The following is a 13,635-nucleotide window of genomic DNA, read 5'->3' on the forward strand; positions in this document are numbered from 1 at the left end:
TTAGGCTCAAGAAGGAGGAGAGGTGCTACAGAAATGCAAAATGATACTATCACTTTTATACCATTTGTACATAGAATTATAGTTCAGTTCTTGTATTTTCTATCACTCCCAGCAATCTGACCAGGGTTTCCTGGTTTCAGTTTCTTCTTTCTCCATCTTCTCTACACAAAGACAGGATACTTATCTTAGTTCATTTCCTTTTCCCAGTGTCCTCTGGGGCATTTGCACATACGCAAGTCAAAGGTGGAGGAGGTGGACCGTTCCTGTGACTCAGATGAAGATTATGAAGCCACTGCAGGGGGTCTCCTCTCATCCCATTACACCCTGGTGATTCACCCGCAGGATCAGAGTCCCACCTACTTACTCATTGGTACCAAACACGAGAAGGTATGAGCTGATGTCTTTGAAGAGTGAAGATATGTGATGCTGGTATAACTTGGCACCAGTGAGTGGAAAATACAGATAGTAAATACAGTTTGGATAAGTAAGAACCAACCCAAAAGTTCCCCCAAACTCAACCCCAACAGGTGGGTTGGGATTTTGAATCTGGTTTAATGATTTTCTTTTCCCTTCTATTTATTTTTCATTTTTGCTGCCCTCTCTGCAACTGAGGGCTCAGGATACAAAGATTTCCAAACCCTACCAAAAATCATCACTGCAGAAAGACTTACCTTCCCAGCCCCTCTCCACCCACAACCCTGCAGGCCTCTGTCTTGTATCAGTTCACACAGCAGTGAGACAGACGTACATGCACTGTACACTACTACTCCTAGACAATGGATGAGGGATCCTTGGAGCATGGTGCTCAGCTGTTCCAAATTCAGAGGCCCCATCCAAACCTGACTTACTCCATCCCTTATGACTTGATGAAAAGTGATAGCCTCAAAGCACCCAGCTAGCCCGCCTGCGAGCCATTGCTGGCCTTTGGTCAAAGTGGAACTTGGGTGAGCCAAAAGTTAAATGAGTGAAGAGTGAGTAAGAGGGTGTGTGTGTGAGAGAGAGAGAAATATATTTACCTTTAATGGTGACCCTTAGCTTTTGGCACCTTGATGGCTGGTCATCTATAAAGATGACAGTGAAATGTCACTGGGTTTCCAGCATCACCTGTTACTTTCATGCTGTTCTCTCCTTTACCCCCAGGATACATGGCTGTACCATCTGACAGTAGCAGCTGGCAGCAGCAGTGCCAAGGTGGGCACAGCATATGAACAGTTAATTGGAAAATTACTGGATGCAGAGGGAGACCCACGTAAGTAGAAACCCAAAATGTCTTTCTATAGTGGGAAAGTGTGAGGAATGGTTTGAATCCAGCCACAGAAGAGAAGAGGGAATGGCTCGATAGATCAGTAATGGGATAGGGTGCCTTTCACTTCTAATTATACAGTAGCACTTCAGCAAAGGACTCAGGCACTACAGTAAACCTAGTCTGTCAATTAATTTATCAAAGCATCTGCAGCTCCTCTTACATTGCAGATCAAGCTATAGTAAATATTGAACACAGAAAGTTGATCCAAATCTGGGATGTTCTTAATAAATAAGAACTTAAAGGACAAAAGTCTGAATCTCTGACTCCTTGGCACGGTTTGCCTTGAGTTTCACTTGCCCATGTGTCATGGTTGCATGCACATATACTGTTTCTCAAACACACACAGCTCCCCATGTATGTATGCATACACACTGACATATCCCTGGATACACACTCGCAGCCACATATATTCACTCCCGCACACATGCATATAGTGTCTCATACACACCTATATACTCACTCGTTCCCATGTAGACACGTTCACACATACTGCCTGCATACATTCTGAGGTATACATATCATGCATACACTCTCACACCCCTGAATACGCACATACTCTCTGTTGAACACCCACATACAGACATATAGCTGTCTCTGAGCTTTGATCAATGTCCCATAATAGCTTCCACTGATAAAGATCCCAATAGCATGCATCTGTTTCACAGAATCAGTCTCTCACGTACATCAACAAATTGAGCTGCTTCCCACCACAGTCCAGCCTGTGTGAAGCTCTCAGATGGCCTGGTGGCAAATTGCAGGGCTACTCTCTGCAGCCATCTGGCATTACTTGCTGGCATTCATAGCTACTTGGCCACTGTTAGGCCTTGGCTACACTGGCGTTTTACAGCGCTGCAACTTTCTCGCTCAGGGGTATGAAAAAACACCCCCCTGAGCGCTGCAAGTTACAGCGCTGTAAAGCGCCAGTGTAAACAGTGCCCCGGCGCTGGGAGCGCGGCTCCCAGTGCTGCAAGCTAATCCCCACGGGGAGATGGAGTACCTGCAGCGCTTGGACCACACTCGCACTTCAAAGCGCTGCCGCGGGAGCGCTCCTGCGGCAGCGCTTTGAAGTTGCAAGTGTAGCCATACCCTGAGTGTCGTGGCTTCACTGGAGTCAATAGAGTGACACTAAGGATTAATGCGGCCCAATGTAGTGCTGCTTGCCCTAATTGCCTGCTAGTTGGGCCAGGTTCTTTTTCTGTAGGGATCGGAAGAGGGTCTGCCATGGGAGATTTTGCTGGGAGATTCCTTCTCACCTTGTGCCAAACTTACACTGCTACGTTTGTGAAGTTGCATGTTTTTACCTCATCTGCCACTCAGAATCTCCTTTGTGGAAACACCCCATGCTGTGCTACAGTAAGGATGGACTGCACACCTCACTCACTACTCTGCCATCAGAGGCACTGCAGACAGAAGCCCTCAAGCTCTTCAAGGTATTTAGAGAACCATTATACAAGATTTTAGATGTTCTACTCAATTATTTTAGGGGAGGGGTAAGCTCTGTGCAAGACATTTACTGCGACTCTGTTTGCCCCTACTGTTGGCACAGATGGGGCTAATGTGTCAGTTGTAATACAAGGGGCCAGTCTGTCTACCAGGTGTATTTTATTCTATGCAAAGAACCCTTGGACTGGCTTCTGAATTGCAGGACTTGTCTATCTTCTTCTCCAATAGCAGCACTGGAGAGAGAGGAGACAACTTATTGTCAGACTTCCTAGTGCCTTCCAGCCAGCGTACCTGGGACAGGCAGCTCATCACCTGATACTCACCCCTCTGCCTCTGCTTTGGGCCCTGAAAACATTAATGCCAACATTAAGGCCTGGTCTACACTAGGAAATTTGGTCGGTATAACTACGTCGCTTTGGGGTGTGAAATATCCACACCCCTGAGCAACACAGTTAAACCAGCCTAATCCCCAGTGTAGACAAGGCTAGGTCAACAGGAGAATTCACCTGTTGACTTAGCTACCCTCTCGCAGAGGTGAATTACCAGAAACCCTCCTGTCTGTGTAAGTAGTGTCTGCACTGAAGCACTGCAGTGGTGCAGCTGCAGCGTTTTAAGTGTAGACAAGCTCTAAGACTAGAAAGCAAGGATGGGCTTAGGAAATAGGTTTGCTGAGGGGAGCAGGTAGCAGTGAAGCGGGTTCTTAAAAACAACTGCATTCAATGACCCGAGAGATACCACAGAGCAAGTTCTGTTTGGGGGTTAGAGCAGTGGAATGATTCAGGACTAATGGATTCTAATCATGGCTCTATCACTCACTTGCTCTGTGAGAGTGAGAACGTTTCTTAACCTCTGTGCCTCTGTTTTCCCTTCTACAAAATGGGATAATAGATCTTTATAAAAGAAACATACAGTATTGTACAGGAATAGTCTGAAACACTGTAGCTGACACTAGTCTCACTGTAGTGTTTGGGGTCATTACCGTTGACTGTTGCAGTATTTTATCATTTATAAAGGCACCTTCTCTGAGTATTTTACCTTAAATTTGTAGCACCCTTGGTATGCCAAGCCCACTGGCAGATTTACAAGTGTGACCAAGATACCTTTTATAATAATGGAGTAATCTGAACTCCCCTGTGTTTAGTATCATACCTAGACCCCAGTCATAACAGCGATGCAGTGGGAGTATAGTCTAATGGCTAGAAGAGTGGGCTGGAAGTCAGGGATTCTGTTCCTGGCTTTTCTTGCTGTGTAATGTTGCATGATTGTAGCTTTCTCCACATACTACAAAGGATGGGCTACTTGAGGTGCAGTCTGTGTATGACGCATATAGGGCAAGGGGAGAAAGTTTGTATGAGAGAAGCTTGGTCTAGAAGAGGTTAGAGCAGGGGTAGGCAACCTATTGCACGTGTGCCGAAGGCGGCACGCAAGCTGATTTTCAGTGGCACTCACACTGCTCAGGTCCTGGCCACTGGTTAGGAGAGCTCTGTGTTTTAATTTAATTTTAAATGAAGCTTCTTAAAATTTAAAAACCTTATTTACTTTACATACAACAATAGTTTAGTTATGTATTATAGACTTATAGAAAGAGACCTTCTAAAAATGTTAAAACGTATTACTGGCACATAAAACCTTAAATTAGAGTGAATAAATGAAGACTCGGCACACCACTTCTGAAAGGTTGCTGACCCCTGGGTTAGAGCATAGTCTTGGAAGTCCGGAGATCTGGGTTTTCTCCCTATTTCTGCCACTGATGTGCTGTGACACCTTGGAGAATTCATTTCCCCTCTGAGCCATACTGGAGCTGGAAGGTGCTATGGGGAAAAAGTGAAGTATTATTATTACTACACATGCTAATTTTCCCTTTCTGTAGTCCTGTCAGCTGTTCATCAATGTCCCTGTGGAGGCTCCATCTATTGATTACCATGTGTCACTTGCCCAGACAGCGTTGCAAGTCTGTCTGACACATACTGAGCTACAGAATGAAATCTACTGCCAACTGGTTAAACAGACTAGCTGCCGGCAGCCCCAGAACCACTCAGTCATTCAGGTGAGCTTCTCTCAGTCACTTCCAGGCTGCAAGCTTTTTTTTTAAATCCATATTTTGAATAATTAGCAATAAGTCTAGTCCCCATAAAAGACTAGTCACCTTAAACACTTCAAGGTTTGTGGGGGCAAAAATAATCTGAAGTGTGATGCGCAAAGGAAAAAAAAAGTATTGAGTAGTGCAATTTACTTGCAAAAGTATGTTTAGATTGAATGCTCAACTATTCACCAAAAGCAAATTCCAAATACTATTCAGTTGCAAAATGCAATTGTTGATGCATTGAATAGTTACCTAAGTCACATGGTTCCATCTCTGATTGTGATATAATTAGCCAACAGGATGAAAAGCATGATTAATACACTTGAATGTGCATTTTGAATTTTGTGATGTGCTTATTAAGTTAGTTGCCTGCATACGTTATAGTTCAAAGACCCAGATCCACGTAGGTATTTATGTCCCTAACTTCCATTGATTTCAGTAGAAGTTGGGATCCTAAATATTTTTGTGGATCTGAGCCAAAGGGTCCATTGAATTCTTGATTGTAATATTCCCAGTTCAAATCATGTAAAGAGCAAGAATGACCAGCAAGAGAAATTTATGAATAATTTGAAATAATGAGTAATTCTGAGAGAATTGTGATCTGTCTGCAGACAATAAAAAAGCAACATGCACTGAATAAGTAGCTGGGAACTATGCACACAGCTCTAGTTACAGTGGCCAAGATTTTGAAAAGTGAAGACTGATTTGTGGTGCCTCAATTTTTGGGTGCCCAATTTGAGATGCCAAAGAAGCCTGATGTTCAGAAAGTGCTGAGCACCTGCCTTTGAAAATCAGGCCCCTTTAAAGCATCTCAAGTTGCACACTCCAAAAATGGAAGCCCCCCAAAATCACTAGTCACTCTTCAAATTCTTGGCCCAAGTGTCTTGCACAAGGGTAACTGGCAACAAGAGCAGTGCAGGAGTGATTGCACCTTATTTGCCCATTTCTCTTCCCAGTGCTGGCAGCTCCTGGCTTTGTGTGCTCCTCTCTTTCTTCCTCAGCACCACTTCCTCTGGTATATCAAACAACACTTGCAGCGGCATGCAGACTCCAGGTAAATAGCATGCCATCTTCTTTCACTGGCTATGTTGCCTCCAAATCCCTTCTGCATCAGCTACAGGATTGTAGCACAGTAAGGCTAATTTATGACTGAGCCATGCAAAGGCGAGTTGGGGATGGAGATGGCATAAGAAGCCTTTCCCAAGGTGCCAGGCTGTCCTTGATCAGAAGCCATCTTTCAGCCACTTTTGATCCACTTTTCGGTGGGAATGTTTCCTAGTCCATATGACTGTATATATGACAGTGATAAATGCTGCTGAAAGGTCAGCAGGTCTTCTGATGGGACAGGAAAAGAGTGCTAGGGGGGAAATAAAAAAAAAGTTGAGTCCCTGGGTTAACAAACCCAAACTGAATTCCAAAGAGATAAGTTATTTAAAACTAAACAGGATCTCCCACCACCTTCTCCCACCACCTTCTCCCACCCTTCTCCCTACCCTTTCATCCTTTTAGTAGGAATTATGTTTCAAAGTGGAAGGTTATGTTGCATAACACTCTGATCTCCCCCGCACTCCCTGCCACAAATACACCAACAAGAAAACAACCAATGAGAGCTTCTTTAACAGCAGTAAGCCATTCTAGGATGTACGTTAGTTGTATGTTAATAGATTTATTGGGTAGTTTAAGGAGCTTGGACTTCAGCCTTGAGTCTCCTCATATTCTTGGGGCATGCATCAGTGGCCAGGTAATGCACACTCTGTTGTGGTTTATTGCTATATGAAGACTAAATGTGGGTAAACAGCTGTGTCATTTCAAACACAGGCTTATATACAACCTTTGTCAAAAACTCAAATCAACCCTGTCTTGGAATTTGAAATACTCTGTATAATCTTTCTAGCCAATGTTTTTCATTTTCTTTGCTGCTGCCTCTGCACTTGCTGGTTCCAGCCAGAATTGGAAATGCCAAAATTCCAAAAAGGGAAAGGGGCATTCTCACAGTATCGCCAGCTCAGATGGAAGCAGAAAATTCACCCTACTGTCCTGCTCCAATACTAAGTGGTGGGACCTTTTGCCTTCTGTGGAGGGTGAAGAACCCCAGTAGGCCAGCCTGTATTCCACCTTGGTTCCACAGCTTGCCGAGGATATCAGCTGGCAACTCCTTCATGAAGCTATGAGCACAGGCTTGTACTAGGCATGGTTCACCCCTATCCCCAACTCTTGCCCTTTTTGTGGTGTGAGAGAGACTTTGGAGCACGGCTATTTAGAGTGCACTAGGTCATAGCCCCTTCTCCTAAGGTTCTGGCTGAACTTTTCCCCGTGCTTCTTGATTTATGCACACCCTGTGCATGGCCCCACGAAGTCGCGGGACTTCATCACGCTCCTCCTGGAATTGGCTAAAGTGGCCATTTATAAAACCAGGAGGAGGATGCTGGATGGGGAGGTGCTCTGCGACTCTAGGACCTACTTCCATTCCTCCCCTCAATCATGTATCTGGGCAGAGTTCCTCTGGGCAGTGTCTGCTGGTTCCCTAGACACCTTTGAGGAACAGTGGGTGTTGTCCAGGGTTCTCTGCTTGGTATCGCCCTCCAGTTCCTTGATAATGGCCTTGTTTTCTTTGCAGTTGTCCCCTGGAATTATTTGAGTCCCAGGTTCAGCCACTCCTGCCCTTCAACCGGGAGAGGGACCTTTAGACATGGGCAGACTTGTGGCCACCCATTCCCGGATATCAATAGGTGGAAGCAGAAAATTCTATAAATCTTATAAAAGAACCTAGCATCTAGCCTTGTTTTGCAGACCAAAGAGCTTTGGATCTCAATCCTAACTCGTGTGTTTATCTGAATCAAATCTAATCTCCAACTCTGTAGAGGTGAATAAGGACACTTGAAAATACACACATTTTCACTTGAGCAAGATGCCAGGGGAGAGAGTTACTGGGGAGAGAAAATGGTAATGGGCACAATAGTGTATCCAAAGCATGTGTTTGTGTTGTCACTCTCTCACCCTGGGATTAGGAGTGAAATAGGCAAGTATGCCATCTACTGTCAGAGGTCTGTGGAGCGCACGTTGCACACTGGAGAGCGGGAAGCCAAGCCTTCGCGAATGGAGATTGTGTCCATTTTGTTGCGGAATCCCTTCCACCATTCACTCCCCTTCAGCATTCCAGTGCACTTCATGAATGGAACCTACCAGGTAAGACATGGGCACCAGGTACCTCTCATGTAATTGAGTCCTGCACTGGGGTCTTGCTAGTGTTTACATTCTTTTACCACTTGTGGCTAGTTCTGTCCCCCAAGATAAACTTACTTAATTATTTTAATTTCCTGTTCCATTTCAGGTTGTGGGTTTTGATGGTTCTTCAACAGTGGATGAGTTCCTCCAGCGGCTGAACCAGGAAACAGGAATGAGGAAACCATCCCACACTGGGTTTTCTCTCTTCACAGATGATCCTTCTGGCAGGGATCTGGAGCACTGCCTGCAGGGCAATGTGAAGGTAATTCCCTCCCCACTAGTCTAATCAAGACAAAGCAAGAGTTAAAGCCTAGTGAGGAGCCTTGACTTTCTTAGCAGAAGTAGAACTTGCCTTGTCTTGACTAGAGTGTTACATGGTGTTAGTCAGAATGAGCTAGCTAGCAAGATCTAACATTATACTTTTAGATGCTAGTCAAGACAAGTTCCTGTTGTGTTTTGGGATGCCAGGTGCATCTAGTTCAAACTCAGTGACCAAACTGATAAATACACACATGCCATCTCTTGACGAAGGTACCAGGTACTTCCTGCAATGTTACTGAATATGTCCTAACTTTCCATTGACAACAGTGCACCCAGTTACTCCTAGGGGAATTCTGCACCAAAAAATTAAAAGTTCTGCGCACAATATTTTCAAATTCTGCAAAATTCTGCATATTTTATTTGTCAAAATAACAGAATATAAGCACACCAGTTTCAATTATTCTTGGTCATTTTTTTCAAAATTCCTGTCAGCAAGTATGTCTGTAACAGTACAGATAACAAAAAAGATTCAAGAAATGTTTTTTGACAAATAGATTCCTTACTAGGCAAATTAATACAGAACTCTGATGAATAATTCTTTTAAACTACAAGCAGAACTGTTTTTCCCACACCCCTCAGAAGCAGTGCAAAGACTTGGGGGAGTCAAGGGGAACAGAGGAGCTGAGGGAGAGGGAAGTAATTTCTAGGAAGGAGCCTGGGTGTGAACTTGGAGGGTTGTTGGGTATGGGTGGGAAAAGCATGGGACAGGTTTTTTATGGGGGTGGGGAGAGATTGCTAGGGAGCTTCCCCTATGCAGACCCAGGCCGACTTCTAGCCTCTCCCATTCAGTTAGGCACGTCTGCTCCTGTCCCCATGTGTCCCTCCAGCCCCACTCAGACATCCACTCCCCCCATCGCTGTGTGTGTCTGCACTCCCTCCCCTTGTCCCCAGGTTTTTCTGCCCCCAGTCAGTCACCCTCCTGTCTCTCTGTGGCCTTGCACCCCCACCACCATCCCCATGTGGCTCTCCACCTCCCTCCCCCTGTGGCCCTGCTCCTCAACTCCCATTCAGTCCCTGCCCCAGTCTGTCATCCCCCACTAGCTCTTATGACCCCCAGTCTGACCCCCCAGATCCCTCATGCTGTCTGTCTCCGCATAGCCCCTGTCTCCTGACCTGGCCCGACAGGTGCTATGAAGAAGGCAGGCTCTTCCTCTTTCCTAGATGGCCAGGAGCAGCTGCTCTGTTCTATCACGAAGCATCCTTTGGTGGGAAAAAGGGAGAACTGCAGCAACTTCCCAGCAGCAGCTTTTTTCTTCACAAAAAATAAAAAATATGCACAGTTCAATAATTTGTGTGTGTGCACAGTGGCACAGAATTCCCCCAGGAGTAAGCCCATGTAGGAGAATACAAGCATTTAAGACAACATGAGAAGTTTCACTCAGTGCAAGAAGAGACCTGACATCCAGAGTTTCTGTATGTAGATATCACCCACATGCCAATTTGATGGCTGGCTGGTTAACTGGATGACACAATGGCTATGCCTTGCAGAGACCAAATTTTGTCAGTGACTTTGGAGAGCCCATCCTCCCTGTTGGCATAAAGGTTGCACTTGCATCTAAGATACAATTTATGCCACCTAGAGATTGATGAAACAACATTAGCAGTGGCAGCTTTGAAGAGGACTTGTGTCCCAGCTGCATGGAATTTGTTGCTGTGGCAAAGTTAGAGAGCATCAGAGTGTTAAAAGTACTTTACAAAGTAGGAAGAAAATGCTTCAGTGACTTTCTGAGGAAATGCCACAGTGAACTCCAAACAAGTGATTCTCTTTTTCAGCCTGATATAGCTCATATAATCATGAGCTTTGTTGGTGATAGAAACATGATTTAGGAAGATGGAATGTTAGAGTGCCCAATGGGGTCCTAGACAACTAAGGGCACTAGCTCAGCTGGTTTGGGTATTATCCAAGGGGTCCTCAAACCTTAACTCAAGGAGTTGAGATGTTTGGTCAGTTAACCCAAGTAGCCTCTTATGCTCTTCACTTGTCCTTTATTGCTATGTTAAGGACGTAAGAGATCTTTACTGGACTGTAGCAAAAGGAGTGGAGTAATTTGGAGACGGTAACTAGAACTGCAGTGTTTAATAGATGAGAGACAAGGTGGGTGAGATAATGTCTTTTATTGGACCAACTTCTGTTATGAGAGAGACAAGCTTTCAAGCTTACACGGAGCTTTTCTTCAGGTCTGGGAAACATGGTCAGAGTGTCACAGCTAAATACAAGGTGGAGCAGATTGTTTAGCACAAGTAGTTAACACATATTTCAAGGGACCATTCAAGATGAAGTGGCCAGTTAACACCCTTCTAGTCATAGGATGGAAAATGAAGGGGGAGGCGGGGAAGGCAGCTTAATGGGGGGTTTTTAGTGGGTTATAGATTGGTGTAATAAACCATAAATCCAGTGTCTCTATTCACTCCATGATTTTTAGTATCTAGCAAAGTTATGAAGTTAAGCTCTCAGGCTTGTCTTTTGAAGGTGTTGTGCAGATTTCCTCTGAGAATGAGGACTGGGAAGTCAGATATAGAGTGAAAAGTGTTCACCCAAGGTGATACGGTGTTTTTGTCTGTCATCATTTTCCTGTGTGAGTTTATTCGAGAGCATAGTGATTGTCTAATTTCACACACACAATTGTCATTGAGGGCATTTAGTGCACTGGATAAGGTGCACATGTTGTGATAGGTATGTGTAGGACCCAGGGATCTTGAAAGGTGTGTTGTGAGGGATGTTGATCATTGTAGCAGGAGAGATATGTCAGCAGGTTTTGCATCTGTTGTTTTGGCAGGGTCTGGTGCCACTTTGAGTTAGTGTGTCCTGCTGTGGAGAAGCTTGCTTCTGATGATGAGCTTGGAAAGGCTGGGTGATTGTTTGAAGGCCAGAGGAGTTATTTGTCATTATTAAAGATAGGATGATGAGCTTGGAAAGGCTGGGTGATTGTTTGAAGGCCAGAGGAGTTATTTGTCATTATTAAAGATAGGATGCAAAGATGCATGAGATGCAAAGTTGCGATCCAGTTCCAAACTTTTCCAAGATTTGGTGATACCCGGGATCCTGAATATCAGATCCAAGATCTGTTATATAGACCCAGGCCATTCATGGAGTTTGCACGGGACTGGAATTCACATCCAAACTCCCCCGTAGGTTTGGATCTGGAGTTTTCAGTTGGCCAATCTCTATTTATTATGTGTTATCTAGCAGAAAAAAATGTATGGTTGAATTGTATGTCATTTCCTGGCCGAATGTGTTCTTGATCCACTCTCTCCTTCCCATACCCAAACCCCACAAAGTTTGTTTGCTTACTTTTTCATTCAAGCTTTGAGTCAGCTTGTCTCTCTGTGATCTCTTTACAGATCTGTGATGTTATTTCAAAATGGGAACAAGCCTTGAAAGAACTGCATCCTGGGAAATATGAAGGTAGCACAAGAATAGTGAAGCTGACCTATAAAAACAGGTATTGTGCATAGTTTGAGGGAAACACAACTTGGGTGAGGTAATATCTTTTATTGGAGCATCTTCTGTTGGTGAGAGAGACAAGTTTTCGAGCTGCAAAGAGCTCTTCCTCAGGTCTGAGTAATTTGAGGGAGTCATTAAATATTTATTGAGAGCAGTGATCCGCCTACAAGGCCTATAACTTTTTACAATACTGTACTGTTAGAACTGACAGAACTCACTTAGGGCTGGTCTACAGATGAAAACTAATCCAGAATAATGTAAAGCTACTTGTCTTTACTTTCAAGGCCCTTCATGACCCATCCCTACCATATCATTTCTCATTCAGTATTCAATAGTCAGTTCCCATGTTCAATTGGCCCATAACATCAGCCTCCATCACCACAAAGTTTTAAAACAAGTATTCTCATGCTGTCTCTCGTATTTGGGAGAAACTCCCCATAAACGTGCAAAACTAACTCATTATCCACATTAAATCCATCCTCAAAACTCTGCTTTGTTGGGAGGCCTACAAAAAAAATTGACAATAGTTAGGCGGCTGGTGTTCTGACCAATATGGTCTCATTGTTTCTTTGTGTTCTCCCCGTCTGTCTGTCTCCATCTTGTCTTATACTTAATTGTAAGCTCTTTGGGGCTTTATATGTTTTGTGTTATTACAGCACCTAGCATAATAGAGTTCTGGTCCATTACTGGGGCTTGTGGGTTCTATAATACAAATAAATAATAATAAGCACATTAACTATTCCTGATTAGCTTAATCAACTTTTAATCCACTCTTATTCCAGAATAAGTGTGTCCATACACGGAGTTAATTTTGAATAAAACACTTGTATTCTGGAATAAAAGTATCCACACACAGAGTTAATCAGGAATAGCAGAAAAATACCAGAAAAATTCCCTTGTAGACAAACCCTTAGTCTGGTTCCATTCCATTCCTAAATGTATGGGAAGGAGTATATGGGCGAAAGATAAAATCAATACACTGTGAAAGATATAATAGACTTGGTACCAAATAAAAACTAGATACAGTACAACTAAAATTATGTGTAGCTCCAGACAGACAGACTGGATCCTGAAACAAAATTAAATAATACACACTACATCAGAGGAAGAGAGAATTGAAAAAGTATAGGTCTACCTTGCCGGGGGGAAATGTAGGCTGCCGGACCCTTGCAATGAAACAAAGTCACTGGGACAAGAAAATACAGAAAGCTCGTTCTAAATGGCAGGAGCTGCACAGGAGGAGGCTCTTGTATGACACAGAGAGATGCTACATGAGATGGGACAGTAGGGAAGTAGGAGACAGAGATCCATAGGGAGAGCTGCATTGAGTTCATGGTGGGCTTCATACACAAGAAGGGCATTTCTGATGTGGACTCTGAAAGGAATAGGGAGCCAATGGAGAGCTGTCTGTGGGTGAGGGTGAGGTGAGAACATCCTTTTGAAGGGTTCCACACTGCTGGGAAAAGTAAGCCCTCCTTAGGAGCTGAAATATTAAATATCAAGTTTTTCTGTATCAGCACCCATACACAAGTAAGGGAATGGAACAACAGGTTCATGCAATATTCCCCTCGTAGCTTAGTCAGAGCTAGATCTGGATTCTGTGATAGGTGGAGGAGTTACAGGATATCTAATAAATACCATCTATGTCTGTACTTGAAAGAAGGGAATCTATTTCTAAGCTAACTAGACACTTTCGGTAAACGGATGGCTCACAAACTGGAATGGCTTCAAAAGCTATTCTCCTTGTTCATGAACAGAGGGCTTTAGTCTTCAGGGCTCTCAGCACAACTCCTTTCTAATGCACAAAACTCA

The 13,635-nt window shown here is 44.0% G+C and overlaps 2 protein-coding genes across 8 annotated transcripts in view; one reads left to right on the plus strand and one right to left on the minus strand.

The window, feature by feature from the left end:
- PLEKHH1 (pleckstrin homology, MyTH4 and FERM domain containing H1) overlaps nt 1–13,635 on the plus strand; it is a 92,212-nt gene that overhangs the window by 58,875 nt on the left and 19,702 nt on the right. For all 5 annotated transcript variants that reach the window (XM_030559760.1, XM_030559758.1, XM_030559759.1 and 2 more), the window contains 8 exons: nt 208–387; nt 1,141–1,249; nt 2,624–2,736; nt 4,620–4,796; nt 5,789–5,886; nt 7,841–8,018; nt 8,164–8,319; nt 11,721–11,821. In XM_030559760.1, coding sequence (XP_030415620.1) covers nt 208–387; nt 1,141–1,249; nt 2,624–2,736; nt 4,620–4,796; nt 5,789–5,886; nt 7,841–8,018; nt 8,164–8,319; nt 11,721–11,821 — 1,112 coding nt within the window. The remainder of the gene's footprint in view (nt 1–207; nt 388–1,140; nt 1,250–2,623; nt 2,737–4,619; nt 4,797–5,788; nt 5,887–7,840; nt 8,019–8,163; nt 8,320–11,720; nt 11,822–13,635) is intronic.
- Nucleotides 8,230–13,635, minus strand: part of PIGH (phosphatidylinositol glycan anchor biosynthesis class H) — a 38,189-nt gene continuing 32,783 nt past the window's right edge. Inside the window, exons 4-5 of one of the 3 annotated variants that reach the window (XM_030559774.1) lie at nt 9,492–9,630; nt 8,230–8,301 (exon numbers count right to left, since the gene is read on the minus strand). In XM_030559774.1, coding sequence (XP_030415634.1) covers nt 8,264–8,301; nt 9,492–9,630 — 177 coding nt within the window. In that variant the 3' untranslated portion in view covers nt 8,230–8,263. The other 2 variants (XM_030559776.1, XM_030559778.1) reach the window with 2 other exon arrangements.

Source organism: Gopherus evgoodei, chromosome 4 (assembly GCF_007399415.2).
Source record: "Gopherus evgoodei ecotype Sinaloan lineage chromosome 4, rGopEvg1_v1.p, whole genome shotgun sequence".
Classification (NCBI taxonomy): domain Eukaryota; kingdom Metazoa; phylum Chordata; order Testudines; family Testudinidae; genus Gopherus; species Gopherus evgoodei.